This window comes from Marmota marmota, unplaced genomic scaffold (assembly GCF_001458135.2).
Source record: "Marmota marmota marmota unplaced genomic scaffold, marMar, whole genome shotgun sequence".
NCBI lineage: Eukaryota > Metazoa > Chordata > Mammalia > Rodentia > Sciuridae > Marmota > Marmota marmota.
The window spans coordinates 702,010-720,233 of record NW_025999895.1 but is presented as its reverse complement, the minus strand read 5'-3'; the positions used below and the strand labels follow the sequence as shown (position 1 = coordinate 720,233).

The 18,224-nt window shown below is 57.3% G+C and overlaps 1 protein-coding gene across 1 annotated transcript in view; it reads right to left on the bottom strand.

The window, feature by feature from the left end:
• The window catches only part of Ccdc57 (coiled-coil domain containing 57), a 55,095-nt gene that overhangs the window by 26,028 nt on the left and 10,843 nt on the right, over positions 1 to 18,224 (bottom strand). The window contains exons 2-9 of the mRNA XM_048796551.1: positions 16,781 to 16,933; positions 12,804 to 12,905; positions 11,206 to 11,363; positions 10,994 to 11,068; positions 8,892 to 9,092; positions 6,624 to 6,782; positions 4,563 to 4,725; positions 4,010 to 4,138 (exon numbers count right to left, since the gene is read on the bottom strand). Coding sequence (XP_048652508.1) covers positions 4,010 to 4,138; positions 4,563 to 4,725; positions 6,624 to 6,782; positions 8,892 to 9,092; positions 10,994 to 11,068; positions 11,206 to 11,363; positions 12,804 to 12,905; positions 16,781 to 16,933 — 1,140 coding nt within the window. The remainder of the gene's footprint in view (positions 1 to 4,009; positions 4,139 to 4,562; positions 4,726 to 6,623; positions 6,783 to 8,891; positions 9,093 to 10,993; positions 11,069 to 11,205; positions 11,364 to 12,803; positions 12,906 to 16,780; positions 16,934 to 18,224) is intronic.

Here is an 18,224-nt window from a genome sequence, read left to right as displayed (position 1 = left end):
AAGCACTCCCTAGCATGCACGAGCGGGAGCGTCGGTGGGTGGTCGAGTCCCAGGCAGGGAGGGCTGGGGGGGGGGGGGGGAAGAAATAGTCTCCCACTCCCTGTGTCCTTCCTGCCCCTGCTGGCCCCCCACCTCTCCTCCAGGCTGTGAGGGCCCTTCCCAAACTGAGAATTTGAAAGCACTAGAATTTGTGCAGTGTTCAGGGGGTTGGGTCCCTTGGGCAGTCGAGTGTGGGAGCCGAGGGCTGAGGGGCGGGAGTCAGTGCTCAGTGGGCCAGAGCTCCAGTGGGGACCGGGAAGACGGGGAAGTCCGGGCGATGGCTGGCAGAGTCCGCTGGACCACTGTGAAGCTGCTCTAAGAATGGCAAAGACGGTGGATTTTGTGTACATTTCAGCACAATGAACAATTCTCTGGATGAAGTGGAGTAAAGAGCAGATTTGAAAGCGCGGGGAAAAAGTTACTATAAATGCATATTAGTAGAAAGTATCCAAAATTAAGTTGGAGGGAAAGAAATCAAAAAAGAAAAAAGGTGAGCAGAGCTTCAGAGGCCTGTGGGGTGACATGAAGCAGCCTGAGACAGAAAGGCCCACAACAACCAGGGAGCTCAGAACACGCATCTCAAAACAGGGTCACAACGGTCCCCAATCTGCCAGGTGCAGTGGCAAAGTGGCCTGTGATTCTAGCTACTTGGGAGGCTAAGACAGGAGGAAAACAGGTTTGGGGCCAGCAACTTAGCAAGACCCTGTTTTAAAGTTAAAAAAAAACCAAACAAACTTTTTTCAGGCTAAAAGTGCATGTTTCAATATTTTCAAAATTTACAAATCACTATCTCTCAGAAGCTACAGAAAATTGAAAGGAACAAACTCCTTTGAAAATAATATAACACAGTGCATCTTTCAAAAAGAAACACGCACACTGCTTGCCCACTGTTGATAATGCTGTCACTACAGTGTCCCCCAGAAATAGGATTGAAGTAAACACTTAAAAAGGGTGGGGAATAGCCAGGCACGATGGTACACCCTGTGCTCCCAGCAGTGTGGAGGCTGAGGCAGAGGATCAGATCAGCCTGGGAACTTAGGAGGATCTATGCCGAGTCAGCTGGGGTGCAGCAGGACCTTCGCTGCCCGACCAACCCCTCTGCCTCTCTGAGCTGCTGAGTTATCTGATTCCAGGACCACTGGTCTGACACACAACCTCCTGCCGTGGAAATCAGCACTGCCCCCATCAGCAGTGGTGGTGTCCTTGGCACCCATGACTCTGCATGGCCAGCTCCAGGGGACCAGGCCCACTGACCTAGATTGCTAGCCATGCCCACCGACCCTCGCCTCTGTACCTTCCCTGTGTGGCCTTAAAGCTGGCACCCAGAGAACAGCCTCAGACCTGCCTTCCCAGTGGGACACACTGAGAACAGACTCCTGCCTCCTTCCCCAGCCCTTTCTGCCTAGTTCTCCTTTGTGCGAATGGCTGGGCCTCATCTGTTGGGACCTCCCAGGTCCCTAGCTGTGGCCAGGACTCTAGTAACAGGATACCTATTCTGGTCTCTGGGAGCGTTCGTGAACCTCTGAACCAGAAGCACCCTACCGCGGTCCACCCTGGGCTGTAAGTAAAGGTGGACAGCACCCCATCCTGAAGCTCTGCGTTGGAAGCCGGTGTCAGGCAGGCCGAAAGGCACCCCGTGCAGCAGAAGTCCCTGGCCGCCTGGCCGCCTGCCTCCCCACTCTCCTGCCTGCCGCACAGAGGCAGCACCTGCTGCTCCGCGGGGGTTGCCTCTGCACTGGCGCTGCTTTGCACGCTGCTCCACTCTGGCACCAGGCATCAGCACCCGCCTCTGCACAGAGTGGTGAGCACCAAGCAGAAGCTGTGGTTGTGACCTCTGAGCCGAGTCAGGCAGAGGGCGAATCCTGCACTGGCCTCAGAGAAGCCTCCAGAACCCAACTCCATGCCCCCTGCTCCCCGACCTCCTCAGCACCTGGCGGCAGCCACTGCTCCCGCGCTGCTGTCTGTCGGAGCAGGCTTCTGTCGTCACCTCATGCAGTGCTGTCAGCCAGGAGCTGCCACGGCCTCTCCCCACTGCACCCTGGCCCTGAAGCCAGGCTCCATCAGAGCTGGACAGTCTGCAGAGGGCCCCTGGGCACCGTCGGTCTCCAGGGCAGCTCAGACTCAGTGGGAGCCTGCACGCTGCAGCTGCGGGGTCTCAGCTGGGCCTGGGTCCGAGACGAAGGGTGTTTCACAGGTGGGACGTGATTGTTTCTGATCCCAGCCCACTTCCAGGTCTCGCTTTTTCACTAAGACCAAGCCAGAGACAGACCCCGACCAGGCACCGACGTCTCCTTCTGGTGGCCAGCCAGGGGCGGGAGAACACTGACAAAAACGAAAGCCTCCGTTTCCTCCCCGGGGCAGTGAGGCGCAGGCTGCTGCTGCTGCTGCCAGCCCCCAGGCACTGTGTGGCGAGAGGAAGATGCCCCCTCGTCTGCCCCTGGTCACCCTGGAAGGGGCCTGAGCCTGGCCATGGTGTCTGACTCTACCCCTGGGGCTCGCTGCCCACGGCGTGTGTCCAACATGCTCTCCTGGGACTCTGACTGAGTGTGGGGACAGCATCTGCCCACAGGGGAGGGAAGAGGCCCTGGTGGCCAGTCTGGCCCTGCCTTCTGCTGCTGAGCTCCCATGCACCTCGCTGCCCGCAGCAGGGCCACAGGCGAGCACCCAGCACCAGGAGCCGAGAGGCCGGAGCCGGCCCAGGGCTGCCCTGCCAGGAGGACGGCCTGCTACCAAGAGCTCGAGGAAGAGCCACGCTGGAGTGCAAGGCTCCTGCCTGCCCTCAGCCTCCCTGGCTGACCGTGGGCAGCAGGGGAGGGAAGACCTAGGAGGCAGGTCTAGGCCCCACCCAGAAAGGTCCCCCGAAGCACTCAGTCCTCTGCTACCTCAGGCAACAGGGGGAGTGGCTGTCCCTCAAGGGACATTAGTGGCCTCAACCTGTTCTAAGAAGGGTCATGCTAAGTGCAGCCTCACCCTCCAGTGGATGCAGGTGAAGATGGCTTCTGAGCCTTGTTCCCAAACCAGATCCCTGACCCCTGCCTGGGGACCCTGCCCCTGCCCCTGCCTGGGGACACAGATTGCCCGAGCAGGATGAAGCAGGCTGACAGATGTGTGTCACTGACCACAGTGGCACAGGCTTAGTGCTCAACAAGTATTGACCACTATCGTCCCCGCCAATCAACACCAGGAGCTTCAAGGACAACACGGCATGAAATGACCCGCTATGTGGTATGAGGAAAAGACTGGGATGATAATTTTGCATCAACATCCTCTGTCCAGTCATATTTGGGATTTTGTTCTTTTTTAGCACTGCTGGACGGAACCCAGGGTTCTCCTCAAGCTTAAGCCTACGCCTGTGACCTATCCCTGGGCTACACCTCCAGCCTCAAGTTGCATTTGAATTCGGGGCTTTTAGTGCTTTCAAATGCTAAAGCACTAAAAGCCCCCATCTGTGATCCCAGTGACCAGGAGGCTAAGGCAGGAGGCTAGCAAGTTCAAGGCCAGCCTCAGTAACCTGGCGAGAGATTCTGTCTTAAATTTTAAATAGAGGGGGAGGGGGCTGGGGGTGTCACTCAGCGGTAGAGCTCCCCTGGGTTAAATTTCCAGCACCAAAAAAAAAAAAAAAAAAAAAAAAAGGCAAAGATACAAAGAAGATTCTGAAGAGCGCTGAACAGTGTACGTACCTATTCTCACTCTTTTTTTTCAGTGCTGGGAATTGATCCCAGCGGCTCCTACATGCCAGGCAAGTGCTCTGTTTAGTTTTTGAGATGGGTCTGGCTAAATTGCAGAGGAGCTTGCAATCCTCCTGCCTCAGCCACCCGCTGGCTCCACTTGAACTCTCCAAAGTCCCACACTCAGGCTTGCTTGTCAGCCGGTCACTGAAGGGACAGGACTGAAAGGCCCACTGTGGTCTGGCCACGGGGCACTATTCGCGGTATCTGCTGAGCAGGAAGCTGGGAGGAAGTGTGCTCACCTCCTTCACAGGGAGGAGTCCCTGTGCCTGCAGCGCCTCCACAGCCTGGTCCCGCTCCAGGGTCACGGCCCTCAGCACCGCCTCCTGCTCACGCAGGGCCCGCTCAGTCTCCTGGAGTTTGGCAGTGACCTGGGAAGACATCCCTGGTGGAGACGGGCAGCACTGGCCACAGTTCCTGAGACCAGCCTCCGCTTTCCACTTAAGAGGCAAATGGCAGGTGCAGGTGAGAAAAGTCCTGAGGGCCGGTGCCACCTGGCACTCAGAACTCAAGGCCATGTCTGCGGAGGCAGGCAGCGGACTTCCACCTTCCAGGCCTGGCCACCAGGGTGCCCTCGCCAGGAGGGCAGCCCACAGGAGGCAGGACCAGTCCCACCCTGTACCAGTGCACACCGCAACGTGATGACCCGCTGCAGGGGCTGCAGGGGCGGCAGGGGCGGCAGGGCACGGTCATAGCTGCTCAGTGAGGCCTCTGCCAGGCACTGCCCGTGCTCCCGGCCCTCCTCCTCCAGAAGCCCCTCCTGGGGAAGCCTGCGCCCCGCAGCACCACACACACCTGATCTCTGGCCTCCAGCAGGCCCTGGGTCAAGGCCTCAGACCTCTGGATCTGTTCCCTCTCGATGCTGTCGCAGCGGCGCTGCCAGTCCAGGTTCAGCTGCACCTGGTCGCGCCCCAGGTTCCTCTCCCTTTCCACTGCCAGGGACAGTTCCTGCTTGTACCTGTGGCACATCCAAACGCCCACATTAACGTGGCTTGAGGTTCCTTCCACATGAAGAGCAGAGGTGGGGTGCCTCCTGTGGGGCTCCACTGCACCCGCCACGGGCTTCAAGACTCGGAGGAGAAACGGCATCTGCAGATGGCCAACAACATGTCTGCAGATGGCAGATGGGCAGATGTCAAAGACCACCCAACACTGAGAAAACCCAACGCCGCGAAGGGTGGTCACACTCAGGAGACAAGTTCCAGGTATACAGGAAGAGAAGGGGTGACCCTAACAGACAAAAAGCTGCGCTGTCCGGACCCTGTGAGGGCAGCAGGCGAGCAGCAGCAGGACCGAGCCCCAGCTGCCGCCAGCGCGGCAGAGCAGAGACAGGCCTGTGTGGCACGAGGGAGGCCTGCGCCGGACGCCGGCAGTGTGCAGGGCAGAGACCACCGTCCAGGTGAGGAGCTGGTTCTACCAGAGAAAGGCCAGCTGTCGAGAAGCCAGGACGACGCCGAGTGCCCTCGCTTGGCCAAGAACTTTACTCCAGTGGCTGAGGCGAAGGTGGAAAGGGGATCCAGTCACAGCTACAGATTTCCGGGCCTCTCTCAGCTGCTGGCCAGAAGATGGCCATGAGGACACCAGAGACAGAAGGCGCCCCCGCCCCAGGGCCTGTGTGCAGTTCTCTGCCTGAACCTACAAGGACTGAGCCTTCTCCAAGGGGCTAGTCACTGGGCCGGAGCAGGTTTCAAAGCCACAAGACCGAGGAGCAGAGGGGAGCAAGCAGATCAGACTAGAAACAGAAGAAAAGGGCGCTCAGAAACCTCAGAGTGATGGGAAAGGAGGCCACCCTTCCTGAACTGCGGAGACACAGAATGCGAGCCACCACACCGCGTCTGCGCGGCGTCAGAACCGTGGGGTGCAGCTGAGCTCTACTCCAGCCCCAGAGGGTGCTCAGAACTGCCGTCGGCTCCTGCCATCAGGGTCCATGGGAAACACAGCAAGCCAAACGAACCCAAGGAAACGGACAGAGCGAGCGCCATGAAACTGGAAAGAGAACAACAGTGAGAAGGTTAAGACAAAAACAAAGCAAAGACTGACAGATCAGCAGCCCTCGAGTAGGCTGATGGAGAGGAAAGAGAAACTGGAAACCGGTACCCAGAGGAGCGCGGCTGACACTCACCTCCCATGTATTCAAAGCATAATAAAGGGCCACCATGGGCAGTCTTGTGCCTTCAAGGTAACAGCCAGGTGAAATGGACGGACACAAGTCACCAAGTGGACGTCGGAAAAACAGAAAAGGGAAAAGGGGAAGCGAATCGTGTGCCTCGGACACTTCCGCAGAGAGAAGCACAGCCTGTGCCTGCAACACCCACTCCTCTCAAAAGAGGGTGCTAAGTCAAAGAAGCCAGATACAAGACCAGCGCCGTGGACTCCAGCGCCGGGAACTCGGACCAGGCTGCTCCTCTGCAGACAGAGCCCACCGTGGGGGCTGAGGAGCCTGGGGTGGCTGTGTGGCGGTGACAGGCCACACAGCTGTGCAGTTGGAGTGGGCACGTCCACTACATCCGAGTTACTCTCTGTGAAGCTGACCTTACAAACTACAGAGAACAGCACCCAGTGGAAAGCTGGAGGGAACCCCAGGACCCTAACCACCACACCAAGGACACAGGCAAGGCCCGCACAGAACCCTGGGCTCAGGCCTGCTCGGCTCTGCTGCTGGAGGAGGCCCCCGCGTGGCCCTGGGCACGCCCTGCCACCCTCCTCAGCCCCTCACTACCACGCTGTTTTCTGCTTTCTCGTTTCTCCTCAAAGAAGGCCAGGCCAGGACTGGTCTGTGCAGCTGGACTCCTCAGGACTGGAGTGGTTCCTGCCTGCAGCAGGCGCTCACAGAAATGGCTGCCCTGGGGACATTACCTGGCCACATCCTGCTGGCGTCGGGCCAACTGTGCCTTGAGCTTCACCTCCTCTTCCCGCAGTGTCTGAACCTGAAGGTCTTTGGCGATGGCCTCCTTGGACATCTGAGTGACCTGGGCGTCCCAGCTGGCTTTGAGAGCAGCTGCGTCTTCACGGAGCCTGGACGGAAGGCCCGGGGATGCGGTGTGCTTGCCACTTGTCCCCCTCCACCCCTCGGCACTTCTGCACATCAGCTCTTCAGGAACACCAGAGCCCACGTCCCCACCTGGACCCAGGCGACGGTTCTACCCAGAAGGACTGCCAGCCAGCCAGCCCAGCTACCAGACATCGCTGAACATAGTACATAGGGATGTGTCCTGCAAGGCCACCCGCTGGAGGTGGCCCTGTCCAGCCACCACATTTCTGCAGCCCTAGCTATGCCCAGCACAGCAGCTCACACACGAGGACATGCGACACACAATTTCAGACTGAGCCTAAGACAAGGCTCCACAGGACACCTTGCAGGAGCACACAGCATAGTCCCAGGTTGCTGGGTTCAGTGCCAGGCGTCCCCCTGACTGCTGCTTGAACTTGACTGGGAACAGGGAGAGGCACACCCGGGGAGGTTCTCCTGCGCAGCCCCCACCCTGCGTCTCACAGTCCCAAGAGGCATCTTCCTCTCAACTAAGAATACAACTGAGCAGAGAATGCTCGGCACAAAAGAGAAGTCCCAAGAGGTTCTAAGCATCAGCAAATGCCTTATGGGTCCTCAATGTCTCTGTGAACATGGTGTCCAAGGGTCACCGCAATGGCTTCCTTGGAGACACCTCTCCCTGGAAACTGGGCACAACTGGACAGAGCTGCTAACCTGCCATGGCTTGGCTTGAATATCAGAAAGGAACTGGGCTCAGTGGAAACAATGTGCGCGCTGGTGGGGAGAAGACAGCCCTGTGGAAACCGAAAGGGGTGACTCCAAAGGTAAGCGCAGGGTCACACGAGCTGCAGCTGCACACCTGGGCAGAGTCCCAGAAAGACACAGAGCTAAAGGTGGAAAGAACCCACATGTTAAGCAACAGGTGGATGACACGCGGTGCTGCCATACAGAGGACAAGCCCGCCTTACTGACCATGAGCTGTGACCCTCAAGTCACTAAGATGGTTCATGTTGTATGTCTATTTTTTTTTGATCCTGGGGACTGAACCCAGGGGTGCTCTACCACTGAGCCATATCCACAGCCTTCTTTATTTTGAGTCCAGGCATCACCAAGTTACCCAGGCTGACCTCAAACTCTCTCTCTTTTTTAAATACCTTTATTCTATTCATGATTTTTATGTGGTGCTTAGGATGGAACCCAGGGCCCAGGGCCTCGCACAAGCTAGGCGAGCGCTCTACCGCTGAGCCACAACTCCAGCCCCATAACCTCAGACTCTTGATCTGCTGCCTCAGCCTCCTGAGTAGCTGGGATTACAAGTGTGCACCACCACACCTGGCTGAAAATAATAAGTTTTTTAATTTTTCATTTATTTTTTTAATATTTATTGTTTAGATGGATACAATATCTTTATTTTGTTTTTATGTGGTGCTGAGAATCGAACCCAGTGCCTCACGCATGCTAGGCGAGCGTGCTACCACTTGAGCCACATCCCCAGCCTGAAAATTTTCTTAAATGATAAATTTTATTGTGCATACTTTACCACAAATGATAAATGCACACTTATGCACACAGAAACTACATAAGGGAAAAAACTGAGCCCTGCACAGTGGCACGTGCCTGTCACCCCAGCAACTTAGAAGGCTGAGGCAGGAGGATCGCAAGTTCAAGGCCAGCCTCAGCCACTTAGCCAAGTCCTAAGCAATTTAGCAAGGTTGTGTCTCAAAATAAAAAAGGGCTAGGATGGGGCTGGGGTTTCAGCTCAATGGTAGAGCGCTTGCCTAGCATGTACGAGGCACTGGATTTGATCCTCAGCGTTGCATAAAAATAAATAAATAAAATAAAGGTATTGTGTTCATCCGTAACTAAACATCAGCGGTGGTGGGGGTGTTCCTGGGATGAAACTCTGTAGTAGAGCATTCCTGGGTTCAATCTCCAGTACTGCAATCCATCAATCAAACAAGCAAACAGAAATGACAGAAGAGTCATTAAGAAAAATGACCTGGCAGCTACAGAAGTCACCCACCAGCTGCAGGCCCACCTCCCTCTGTGTGAGGTGGCAGGAGCCCACCCGGGAGCCCAACACCCCAGGGCCCCAGCACCCCTTGGGTGGAGGCAGCAGCAAGCTGTAAGCTCACCTGTCAATGACAGCGTCCTTCTTCCTGGCGGCGTCAGCCTGAGTCCACTCCGCCCTGCGCAGCTGCACCTCCAGGGCTTCAGCATGGGCCTGCAGCTCTAGCACCCTGGCCTCCAGTGCCCGCAGCTGCTCCGCATGTGTGCCCTTCACAGCCACCAGCATCGCGTCCCTCTCCCTGGCCAAACGGTCAAGCTCCTCGTGCCTGAACCACAGGGAAGGGCCCACCGTGTGTCACCCAGAGCTGCACTCAGCAGCCTTCCCCAGACCACGGTCACGGCTGCACCTTGTCCCTGAGGTGGTCACTGCTGCTGGGGACATTCGTTACCACTCCTCCCACATGGCACAGACACTCCTGAGCGCCCCAGGTCAGAGGCGTAAAGCACACACCTGGCTCCACCACCACAGCTCCGGGGACCACCGAGGGCAAAGCGCAGACAGTAGCCGCCAGCGCTGCGGTGCCCTGCTGCTCAGTGGCCCTGAGAGTCCGTCGTTAGGAAAGCCTGCTTTCCTAACAGGCTGCAAGCTCCGCCTGGCGATTTGGAGCCCCTTCGACATCACCCCAAATGCCATAAAAGCACTGGCGAGGGGCGGCCTGCAGCACACGCCTGGCAGGACCCTGTGTCCCAGCAAGGACATGCTTTGCCACTTTGCCGACTGGGGATATGTTCCCTGCTCTGAGACCCAGTCTGCCAGTCTGAGGTCGGCGATGGCATAATTCCTGAGGAGGCAAAGGCACTCCGTCTCCCCAGAGCTCGGCTGGTGCCCTCGGGCAGCAGGCTTTGGCCCTCCCCCCCACCAGCCCCTGGGCATTCCAGGTGCCTCCCAGCAGAGCAGCAGCAGCAGCATGGGGGGGGGGGGGCTGGGCGGAGTCTGGCTGGGGCTTCTCACACAATCTCCTAACTGGTCAGTGAAGGGTCCTGCTAACCCTTGGTGAGCAGGTCCCCACCTGCTCTCTGCAGTCACCAAGGTGAGGAGCCCCTCAACTCATCAGCAGACGGGTCGTCTGCCACCATTCTTGCTGGAGGTCACTAGGTGTCTGGTGCATAACCTGGAAGGAGGTGGGACCCACTCAGCTCTGCCAGCCCTGCAGGGACAAGGCCTCAGCCAGGCACGCAGGCTGGCTGGGGAGTCCACGCACCTCAGTAGGAAGGCGCTCCCACGGTGCTGTGCATCCCACTGAGTAGTTACTGATCTTATGGTGAACGGTGTTGTCTTGTGGACTGCAGACTAATAATTATACCTTAATTTAGAAACCCTTCACAAGGTCAGCACCTTGTGACCCCAGCAAGTTTGAGTTTTAGTTTAAATATTGTTAGGGTGATTGATTACAAATTTTTACCAGCATAAAAAATATATTCAAGTAATTCCTATGAGGATTGGAAGCATGGGTCCAAGGATGAAGGGCATGGTGTAGGGTGCAAGAGGAAAGCCGTGGGTGCTTTCTGAATCAGCGAGGCAGGTGCCAGGTCACCGTGTGTTTAGATGTCCCTAGGTGCATTTGGAAGAGTAACCAAACAAGGTTTCTTTCTTTTATTGTGGTTCTGGAGACTGAAATCAGGGCCTCACATGTGCTAGGCAAGCGCTCTACCACTGAGCTACAACCCCATCCTTTTCCAATTTTTCATTAAGTTGCCCAGGTTGTGCTTGAATGTAAATCCTCCTGCCTCAGCCTCCTAAGCATCTGGGATTACAGGTGTGGCCCACAGTGACCTGTTCCCTTTTACATTTTGAGATATTGGGGCTGGGGATATAGCTCAGTTGCTAGAGTGCTTGCCTTGTATGCACAAGGCCCTGGGTTCAATCCCCAGCACCACAAAAAAAAAAAAAAAAAAAAATGGTCATCTGCAGCTATAAACTAAAACTGATGAGCTGGTCAATAAAATTTCCAGGTTTCAAAAGCTAACTTTTAACTGAGGCTTTGGAAGTGTTCTGAAGTGTCTCCAGTGCTGGGGTCAAGCCCTGGACCTCCAGCATGCTCAGGGCATCTCTACGCTGAGCCAGGCCCCGGCAGCCACTCCACGGGGGGCACGTGCTCTGCTGTGGCCTGCTCCGGGAGGGCTGGCTCAGCTGTGTGACCTGGCTCTGACACGCAGAGAGGCTCACTTCCTCTTGAAGATCTCCTCTTCTTTCTTCCTGGTCAGCTGCACAGAGTGAAGCTTATCCTCCAAGTCCTTTATCCTAAACAGAGGTGACAGCAAGAACAGGTAAGGAGCTAGCAGGACCTGGCCTGGAGCCAGCGAAGGGCAGACCCAGGGGTCCAGCCCAGCAGGCCCGCTGCCCACTGCCCGCTGCCCGGGAGGAGGAGGGCCACCCACCGGGCGTCCTTCAGGGCTTCCAGGTCCCGCAGCTCCCAGGCGCGGCCCTGCAACTGCTCCTCCAGCTCGGCGTTGGCCGTCTCGGCTCTCTGCAGACACTCTGCTGCCTGGGCCCCTGCTTCCTTCAGAGCCCCCAGCTCTTTGCTCAGTAGTTTAACCTGAGGAAGACTTCACAAGTTCAGAGGCGGGCAGCGGGACAGGAGGAGGAAGGACTGGACTCTCTCCAGTGCTGCGCGGCTGTGCTGATAACCGCCACCTGGACGTTTCAGAGCAGTGAACGCAGCGGGCCTCAAGGTCCCCACCACTGGAGGCAACAGGCGCCTGAGGTGGAGACGTGCCAACCTCCCTGTGTGACCACACACGTCACACTACACCGCGTGTCAACGAAACATGTGAACACTCAAAAGGAGGATGCAACTGGAATAAACCGAGACTCCAGAGGTAAACTGCTGCTTCACCAGGAGAGGGCAGCAGCAAACAGGAAGAAGGTCCTCATGCCATCCCGACGAGAATACAGAGACACCCAGGACCTCTGAGGGCCCCTCCCCTGCCCACCTGCAACTGACCAACTACGACTACTCATTTCTCAACACAAAACTTGATCATCATTCAAATACTGAAATTGAACACAGGGCAAGGCAAGTCAGTGCAGCTCACAGACCACCCTCTGAGCCCCTCTGAGTGCTACTCAGATGAGCCCTGGCCTCCCTCCCACCTGTACAAGACGAGTGTGAGGGCAGCTGTTGGGCCAGGGTGGCTGCCAGGCCGGGGCAGCAGTGTCCACATGGGGCAACCCTCTTATGTGGCAGGTACTTGAGGTGTGCTACCTTATGCAGCAGACAGAGCTGAGAGCAGGCACCTCAGGGTCCTCACCTGTGTGCCCGGCCCCATCATAGCACCCAGGACATCCATACGGCCTACCTCTTCTCTCTTTAGGCTTAGAGATCCCCAAAGCAGCCTCGTGAGGATCCCTGTGTGGCAGCCCTGGCCTCAAGCCCCAGACAGCTCTGGGCTCTGGCTGAGAACTTGGTACTGAGCCCCGGGGTGGGAGTGGGGGTCTGGGAGACTTGGGGATAGGTCCTGTGCCTGAGCAGCAGGGGCCAGGCCAAGAGCCACCTACTGTTCCCGCAGCAGGGGCACTCAAGCTGGCCCTTGTGTTCACTCCTCGAGGTGAGCTGTGTCCTGGCACTGTCCGGGGTGCTTAGTCTGTGTGCACACAGTGGCAGCCGCACTCTGCCCCCAAGCAAGGCTATGGCTGCAGCTGGGCCATGCATCAGTTGCTAGCTCCAGGCAGGCCCTGACCCCCTGAGCCTTGGCTTCCAAGGCTTGCGGTAAAGTGGGGAGACCCCCACCAGCCCACGTTGAGAAGGCCGACAGCAGGGCAGGCTGCAGGAGGCTGGGAGCTGACAGTGGAGGGAGGGCACCCTCTCAAGGCTTCAGGTTGCTGGACTGAGATGGAGAGACTGACGGAGGCGGCACCACAGAGCCTGCTGCAGTCTTTGAGTGAGCTGTCTGGCTCGCAGGGCAGAAGTCGCCCGCCACTCAGGAAGAGGTATCCCTGCTGATGAGGACAGCTTTCCCAGCCAGAGGTGCAGTACCTTGAGCTCATGGGACAAGACCACACTGCTCATGCCATCAGCCTGCAGTCGGAACTCATGCTCCCTCTTCTGCATTTCAGACTCGAATTCTAGCAGCAGTTCCTGAAACAAAAAGGACTCACACTGAAAGGACAGCGGGGCCAGCACATCTAGGTCAGGGTAGGTGGACACAGCCGTCAGCTGCCACTGAGAAGTCAGGGGCCCATGGGGGAGCACTGGTGGGCCATGGCCACCGCCTGGACCTCCTGCCACAGCGCACCGGGACACAAGTGTTTGCACGAACAACTCAAAGGCCAGTGCCGGGAGGGTCTACAGTCTGAATGTGGCCTGCCCCCACTCACCCATGTGCTGGAAGCCTGAGCCCCACTGCGGCAGCACTGGGGTGGCCTCTGGATGATGAGTGCCTGGGGCCCTCAGAGGGCTGCCACAGCTCTCACAGGCAGGGACTGGCTCCTACAGGTCCTTTGTAAAGGACAAGCCTGGCCTGCCCTGGTCTCTTCCTTCCCGGTTGACCACATGCCCCTTCTGCTCATGTCCCCTGTTGATTTTGCCAACATGTTGTGACCAGCCAGAGGGCTTCTCCAGATGCCAGTGTCAGGCTGTGGAGCCTCCAGCCACGTAAATCGTGAGCCAAGGGAACCTCATTTCCTCACACATTACCCAGCGCCAGGCACCCTTAGAACATCAGAGCAGGGACTCAGACACTGTGACATGGCTGCTTTGCCCTTTTGCTGGGTTTTGCTCGGCGCAGAGGGAAGGCCCTGGGTGTAGATGGAGCACTAGCTGCTCAAGGACTGAGAATGAGAGCACAGGGACCCTCAAGAGCTTGCCCACCCGAGCCTCCCTGAGGACCTCCCACTCCTACCAAACTCAGTGCCCTGGAGGGAGGGTTCTGTCTGCTCCCACCCTGCTAAGTACCCTCTGCCCTGGCAGGCAGGATGCACATGACCACCTGGCAACGCAGGGGCAACCTCTGCGCCAGCAGCGGTACACCCTGAGTGTACACGAGCCAAGTGAAACGGGCAGGAAACAGTCCTAGCTCCTGCAAGGGCCCACACACAGGGGCCACATCTGGACAAACAGGCTGTGGCCACTAGGGGGCAGGAGACCCACACCACTGTGCCTCCCCGGGCCCAGACAGAACCACAGCCAGGCTCCCCTTGTGGGCCATCCCAGCCCACCTCAAGCTGCTCCCTGCATGGTCCTCTCCTGGGACGCCACACCAGCCTGTCTGACCAGGCTCTGGCACCCCCACTCAGCCCAACTTGTGCGACGTCCCCTGGTTTCCCCTGTTGGTGCACCCTGTCCTTGCCAGCACGGCCCCATCCCCTGGGCCCTCCCAGCACCCCACCAGCTATACTTCTGCCGCAGCCTGCTGTCCTTGAGCTGGGCGACTCACACTGCTCTGCTCAAACCAGCAATTTCTCAGGTCATCCTCACAAAGGCCTGAGGCCTGCAGGCCTGCCTCCACCTCCGTGCTCCTGGGCTTGACGGCTCCCTTCGAGGTCCCAGCTTGGAAGCGCCTGCCTCCCTCCCCCTGAGCCACCCTGCAGCTCTCAGGGGGCCTTTCTGACTGCCCTGTTCAGAAGTTGTGTGCCACCCCACCTTGGCACTCCTGAGCCTTCCCTGTGTCCACAGCAGGCAATGCCGTTGGCCAGGCCAGGGCGACAGATGCTGCAGAGGCTCAGGGGGTCACCTACACTTCAGTGTCAGCCTGCTCTGTGAAGACAGGTGAGTCCAGGCATGTCCAGGGGTTCACACTCAACTCCAGAACATGGGAGACCTCCAGGCATGTAGTTTGTGTTTAAAAACCAAAAAAAGCTTGTTATATGAATGAATAAATCAGTAATCATCTGGTGCCTCCTCCAGTGGCTCCTCGCCTGCGACTGACCAACGGGCAAAGACTTCCTTCCTCCAGAGACCGCAGCTTGCATGTATGAGCAAGGTGACAGACCTCCCAGTACCACCACCTCACTTCAGAGTTCAGGACAAGAACCGTCATCCTCACTGGATAAGTTCCACCCTGACCCACCCATGACCACACCAAGAGCTTCTGAGGTCAGAGACAGCACAGCAGGCTGGCCAGCATGGGAGACCCCCACTTGATAGTGGAGACTGACGGTGGGGCGTCATCACAGGCCACCCCAGAGCCGCCCTGGGCTGACACTACCCAGGAGAGACCCCCTGCATGTGTCAGCGCGTCCCCTTTTCCTGTTTCCAGGGACGGGCTGCCGCCTCAAGGGATAGGAACTATGTAGGGGTCTGTAAGAGACCACCAGAACGTGCCTGCTTGGCCTAAGCGTTTCTTCTGCAGGTGGGCAGCCTGGGAAGCCAAATGCCAGGGGGCAGCGCCTGCCTGCCTGCCCGCCTGCCAGTGGGAACCAGCCCTGGATGGAGCTTCTTTGGAGGTGACCGTGGCACCATTGAGGAACCCTGTAACTCACAAGTCACAACCCGTCTTCTCTTAACCACACATTTCAGGCCTCCTACCTGAGGGCATGTGGCTCTCCAGAGCGCTCAGCCACCGTCTGTGGGAGGCCAACCTTACCGGTGACTGAGTTACACTCCCCAGCTGGGTGCTGAGGCGCTCAGTCACAGAAATGGGTGTGTCTTGCTGCAGCCCCATGGGTGAAGCTACACTCACCTGTTCCTTTGTAATCTAACCCCTTGCCCTGTTTAGGGTAGAATCTCCTATGGAAGTGCCTTGTGTGTGTCCCCTCCTCTTACCGTGCCCTTGGGTGTGGCCTACCCAGGTGTCAGTCAACCTGCTGACAGTGGACATCATGAAGATAGAGTGAGCCCCCTGAAACCTGACCCCTGGCCTCATTTGAATAGCTTCTCCTCAATAAAAGGGGTCAGCGCGTGCTCTCTCTCTCTCTCTCTTTCTGTGGACCCTTAAGGTCAGAGGAGCCGTCACAGCAACCCCAAAGAAAAAGGTCTTTGTGTCTCTTGTGTGGTTATTTCGTGCAGCCCAGTGAGCCCAGTTTACCTGGACTGACCCCTGAGCCTTTCAGTCTCGAGAACAGAGACTGGCAACCGTCCCCTCCCTGAAGACGCACTGGCCCATCCCCCTGGCGGCACTGTGCTGCAGGACCCAGTGTGAGGCAGAAGAGCGGAGTTCCAGGGCCTGCACCTCTAAACTGCGGGGGCCTGGGGGGCACGCCAAGCTGCCCCTTCCCAGGTGGAGGCTGTGTCGCTGCGTCTGCTTCCCCCACATCCAAGGAAGAGGCAGAAGGCCCAGTGCACCTCTTCAGATCTGAGGCCACCTACTCCCCACTGGAAGTGTCACTCTGGCCCACTTACTGAGCAGCCTGAAGTCACCATTTTGAGTGAGGCCAGAGCAGGAGAAGTCTCTGAACAAGAGAGGTGGCTCTGCCACCTGGGCCTAGTGTCCAGCCCTCGCACTGGGGCCTGAGGGGAGTGGCAGACACGGGTGCTGCCAGGGGCTTTGGCAGCCTCTGCCTTGAGGGCTGGGGAGTGAGGCCTGCTGCCATCCACAGACAACGGCTCTCCTTCCGAGAGAGCTCTTGGCTTGCTACTGGGACTCACAGAGCTGAACACTTGAACTGGCCTTCTGAGCCAGAAAGCTTGGCCCGTGCACTAACAGACCATCATCAAACAGAAATGGTGTCCACATGGTCAGGCCCCAGCAAGCTGAAGACACAGGGCAGTTATGGGAAGGAGCGGCCCAAATGCCCATCGCTCCCACGTCTGAGCCCTGCCTTCTCTCTCCCAGCCTGCACCTATGGCTCAGGGGCGTCTCTATCAGCCCTTGACCCAGAAAAGGATGGCTTGCACCTGGTCAATAGATGGTCTGCATGACCTGAAAGTGGACAGCTACAGCATAAGGACATCTCTGGAATGTCCGTGAAGGACAGTGGTCAAGGTAAATCCTCCGGTGGGCAGAACCAGGCTCTCTGCCTGGGAACCCTGTGCAACCCAGGTTTGCAGCGGGCAGCGGGGGCAGCAGGCACTACCTGTCTCTGCAGAGCAAGCTCGCCGTCCAGTTCCTCGAGCTTCCTCTCCAGCCTCCACTTGAGATTCTCATATTGCTCCCGCTGGTGGCTGATCTCGCCGTTCTTGTCACTGTGGTAACCAGACACAGCACTGAGAGACCACACCACACATGCTCACAGGCACCCCTACGCATGCAGCTGGTGCTTCACATTTGCACAGGGATACAGTGGGCAGAGGTAGCAGGACCTCTACTCCACCTGGCCAGGTGACCGCCAACAAGAGAGAAAGCAAAACATGGAAACCCCAAATCCCTTGACTTCCAGGACTCAGGCAAAGTCTTTGTCAATAGTGGCCGACACCGCCAGGCACGGTGGCCACGCCTGCCATCCCAGTGGCTCGGGAGGCTGAGGCAGGAAGGTTATAAGCTCAAAGCCAGCCTCAGCAAAAGGGAGGCGCTAAGCAACTCAGTGAGACCTGCCTCTAAATAAAACACAAAACAGGGCTGGGGGTGTGGCTCGGTGGTCCGCTGCCCCTGAGCTCAATCCCTGATACCAAAACGGCCCCCCCCACAAAAAAAAAACCCAGTGGCCAACACCAAGATGACACCGGTGTGAACAAGCAATCAAAAAAAAAAAAAAAAGAAAAGAAAAGAAAAACACAGAAAATCTCAGCAGAGAAACAGATATAACAAAAGAATTCAATGGAAATTTGAGAACCAAAAAGTACAACGACCAAGATAAATGAATCCCTGGGTGAGTTCAGGAGCAGAATGAATATGACAGAGGACAGAACGAGTGAACTCGGAATCACCTCATCTCAACAAAGGAAAGAAAATCAACTTGAAGAAACAAAACGAGTAGAGGCCTAGGGACCTGCAGGACAGTGACAAGGCCTCCCACTCATGCTAGTGGGACACCAGGGTGGGAAGGGCAGCGTGGGACTGGGCCAGCGTGGGACTGGGCCTGGAATCCCAGCTCTGGAGGGACACGTCACAGAAGAGCAGAGCACTTCTACCCATTCGTTCAATTCGTTTTTGGTGTGAGAATTAAACCGAGGGGCACTTCACCCCGGGCCACACCCCAGCTTTTTTTTTTCTATTTTTCATTCTGAGACAGGGTCTTGCTAAGTTGCCCAGGTGGCTTCAAGCCTGGGAGCCTCCTGCCTCAGCCTCCGGAGTTGCCGGGGTCACAGCGTGTGCCACCACGCCCAGCAGCTCCTTGAGTTTTGAAATTAATATCTATTTCACATTAATCATAGACTTAAATGATTCATTAAAATAGCACTGATCTCTAGTTAGTGAATCAAGTTCTAAGTATCTGAACCAGATCCTGGGTAACTTCAGAGCCGCGTGAAAACCCAGAAAGAGGCCTTCCAGGCCCTGTCCTACCTGCCTTTGCGCATCAGGCACTGGCCACTGAGGCCCGAGCCCTGAACCAGGGTCTCAGCTCGGGGCGGGGTGCGGGC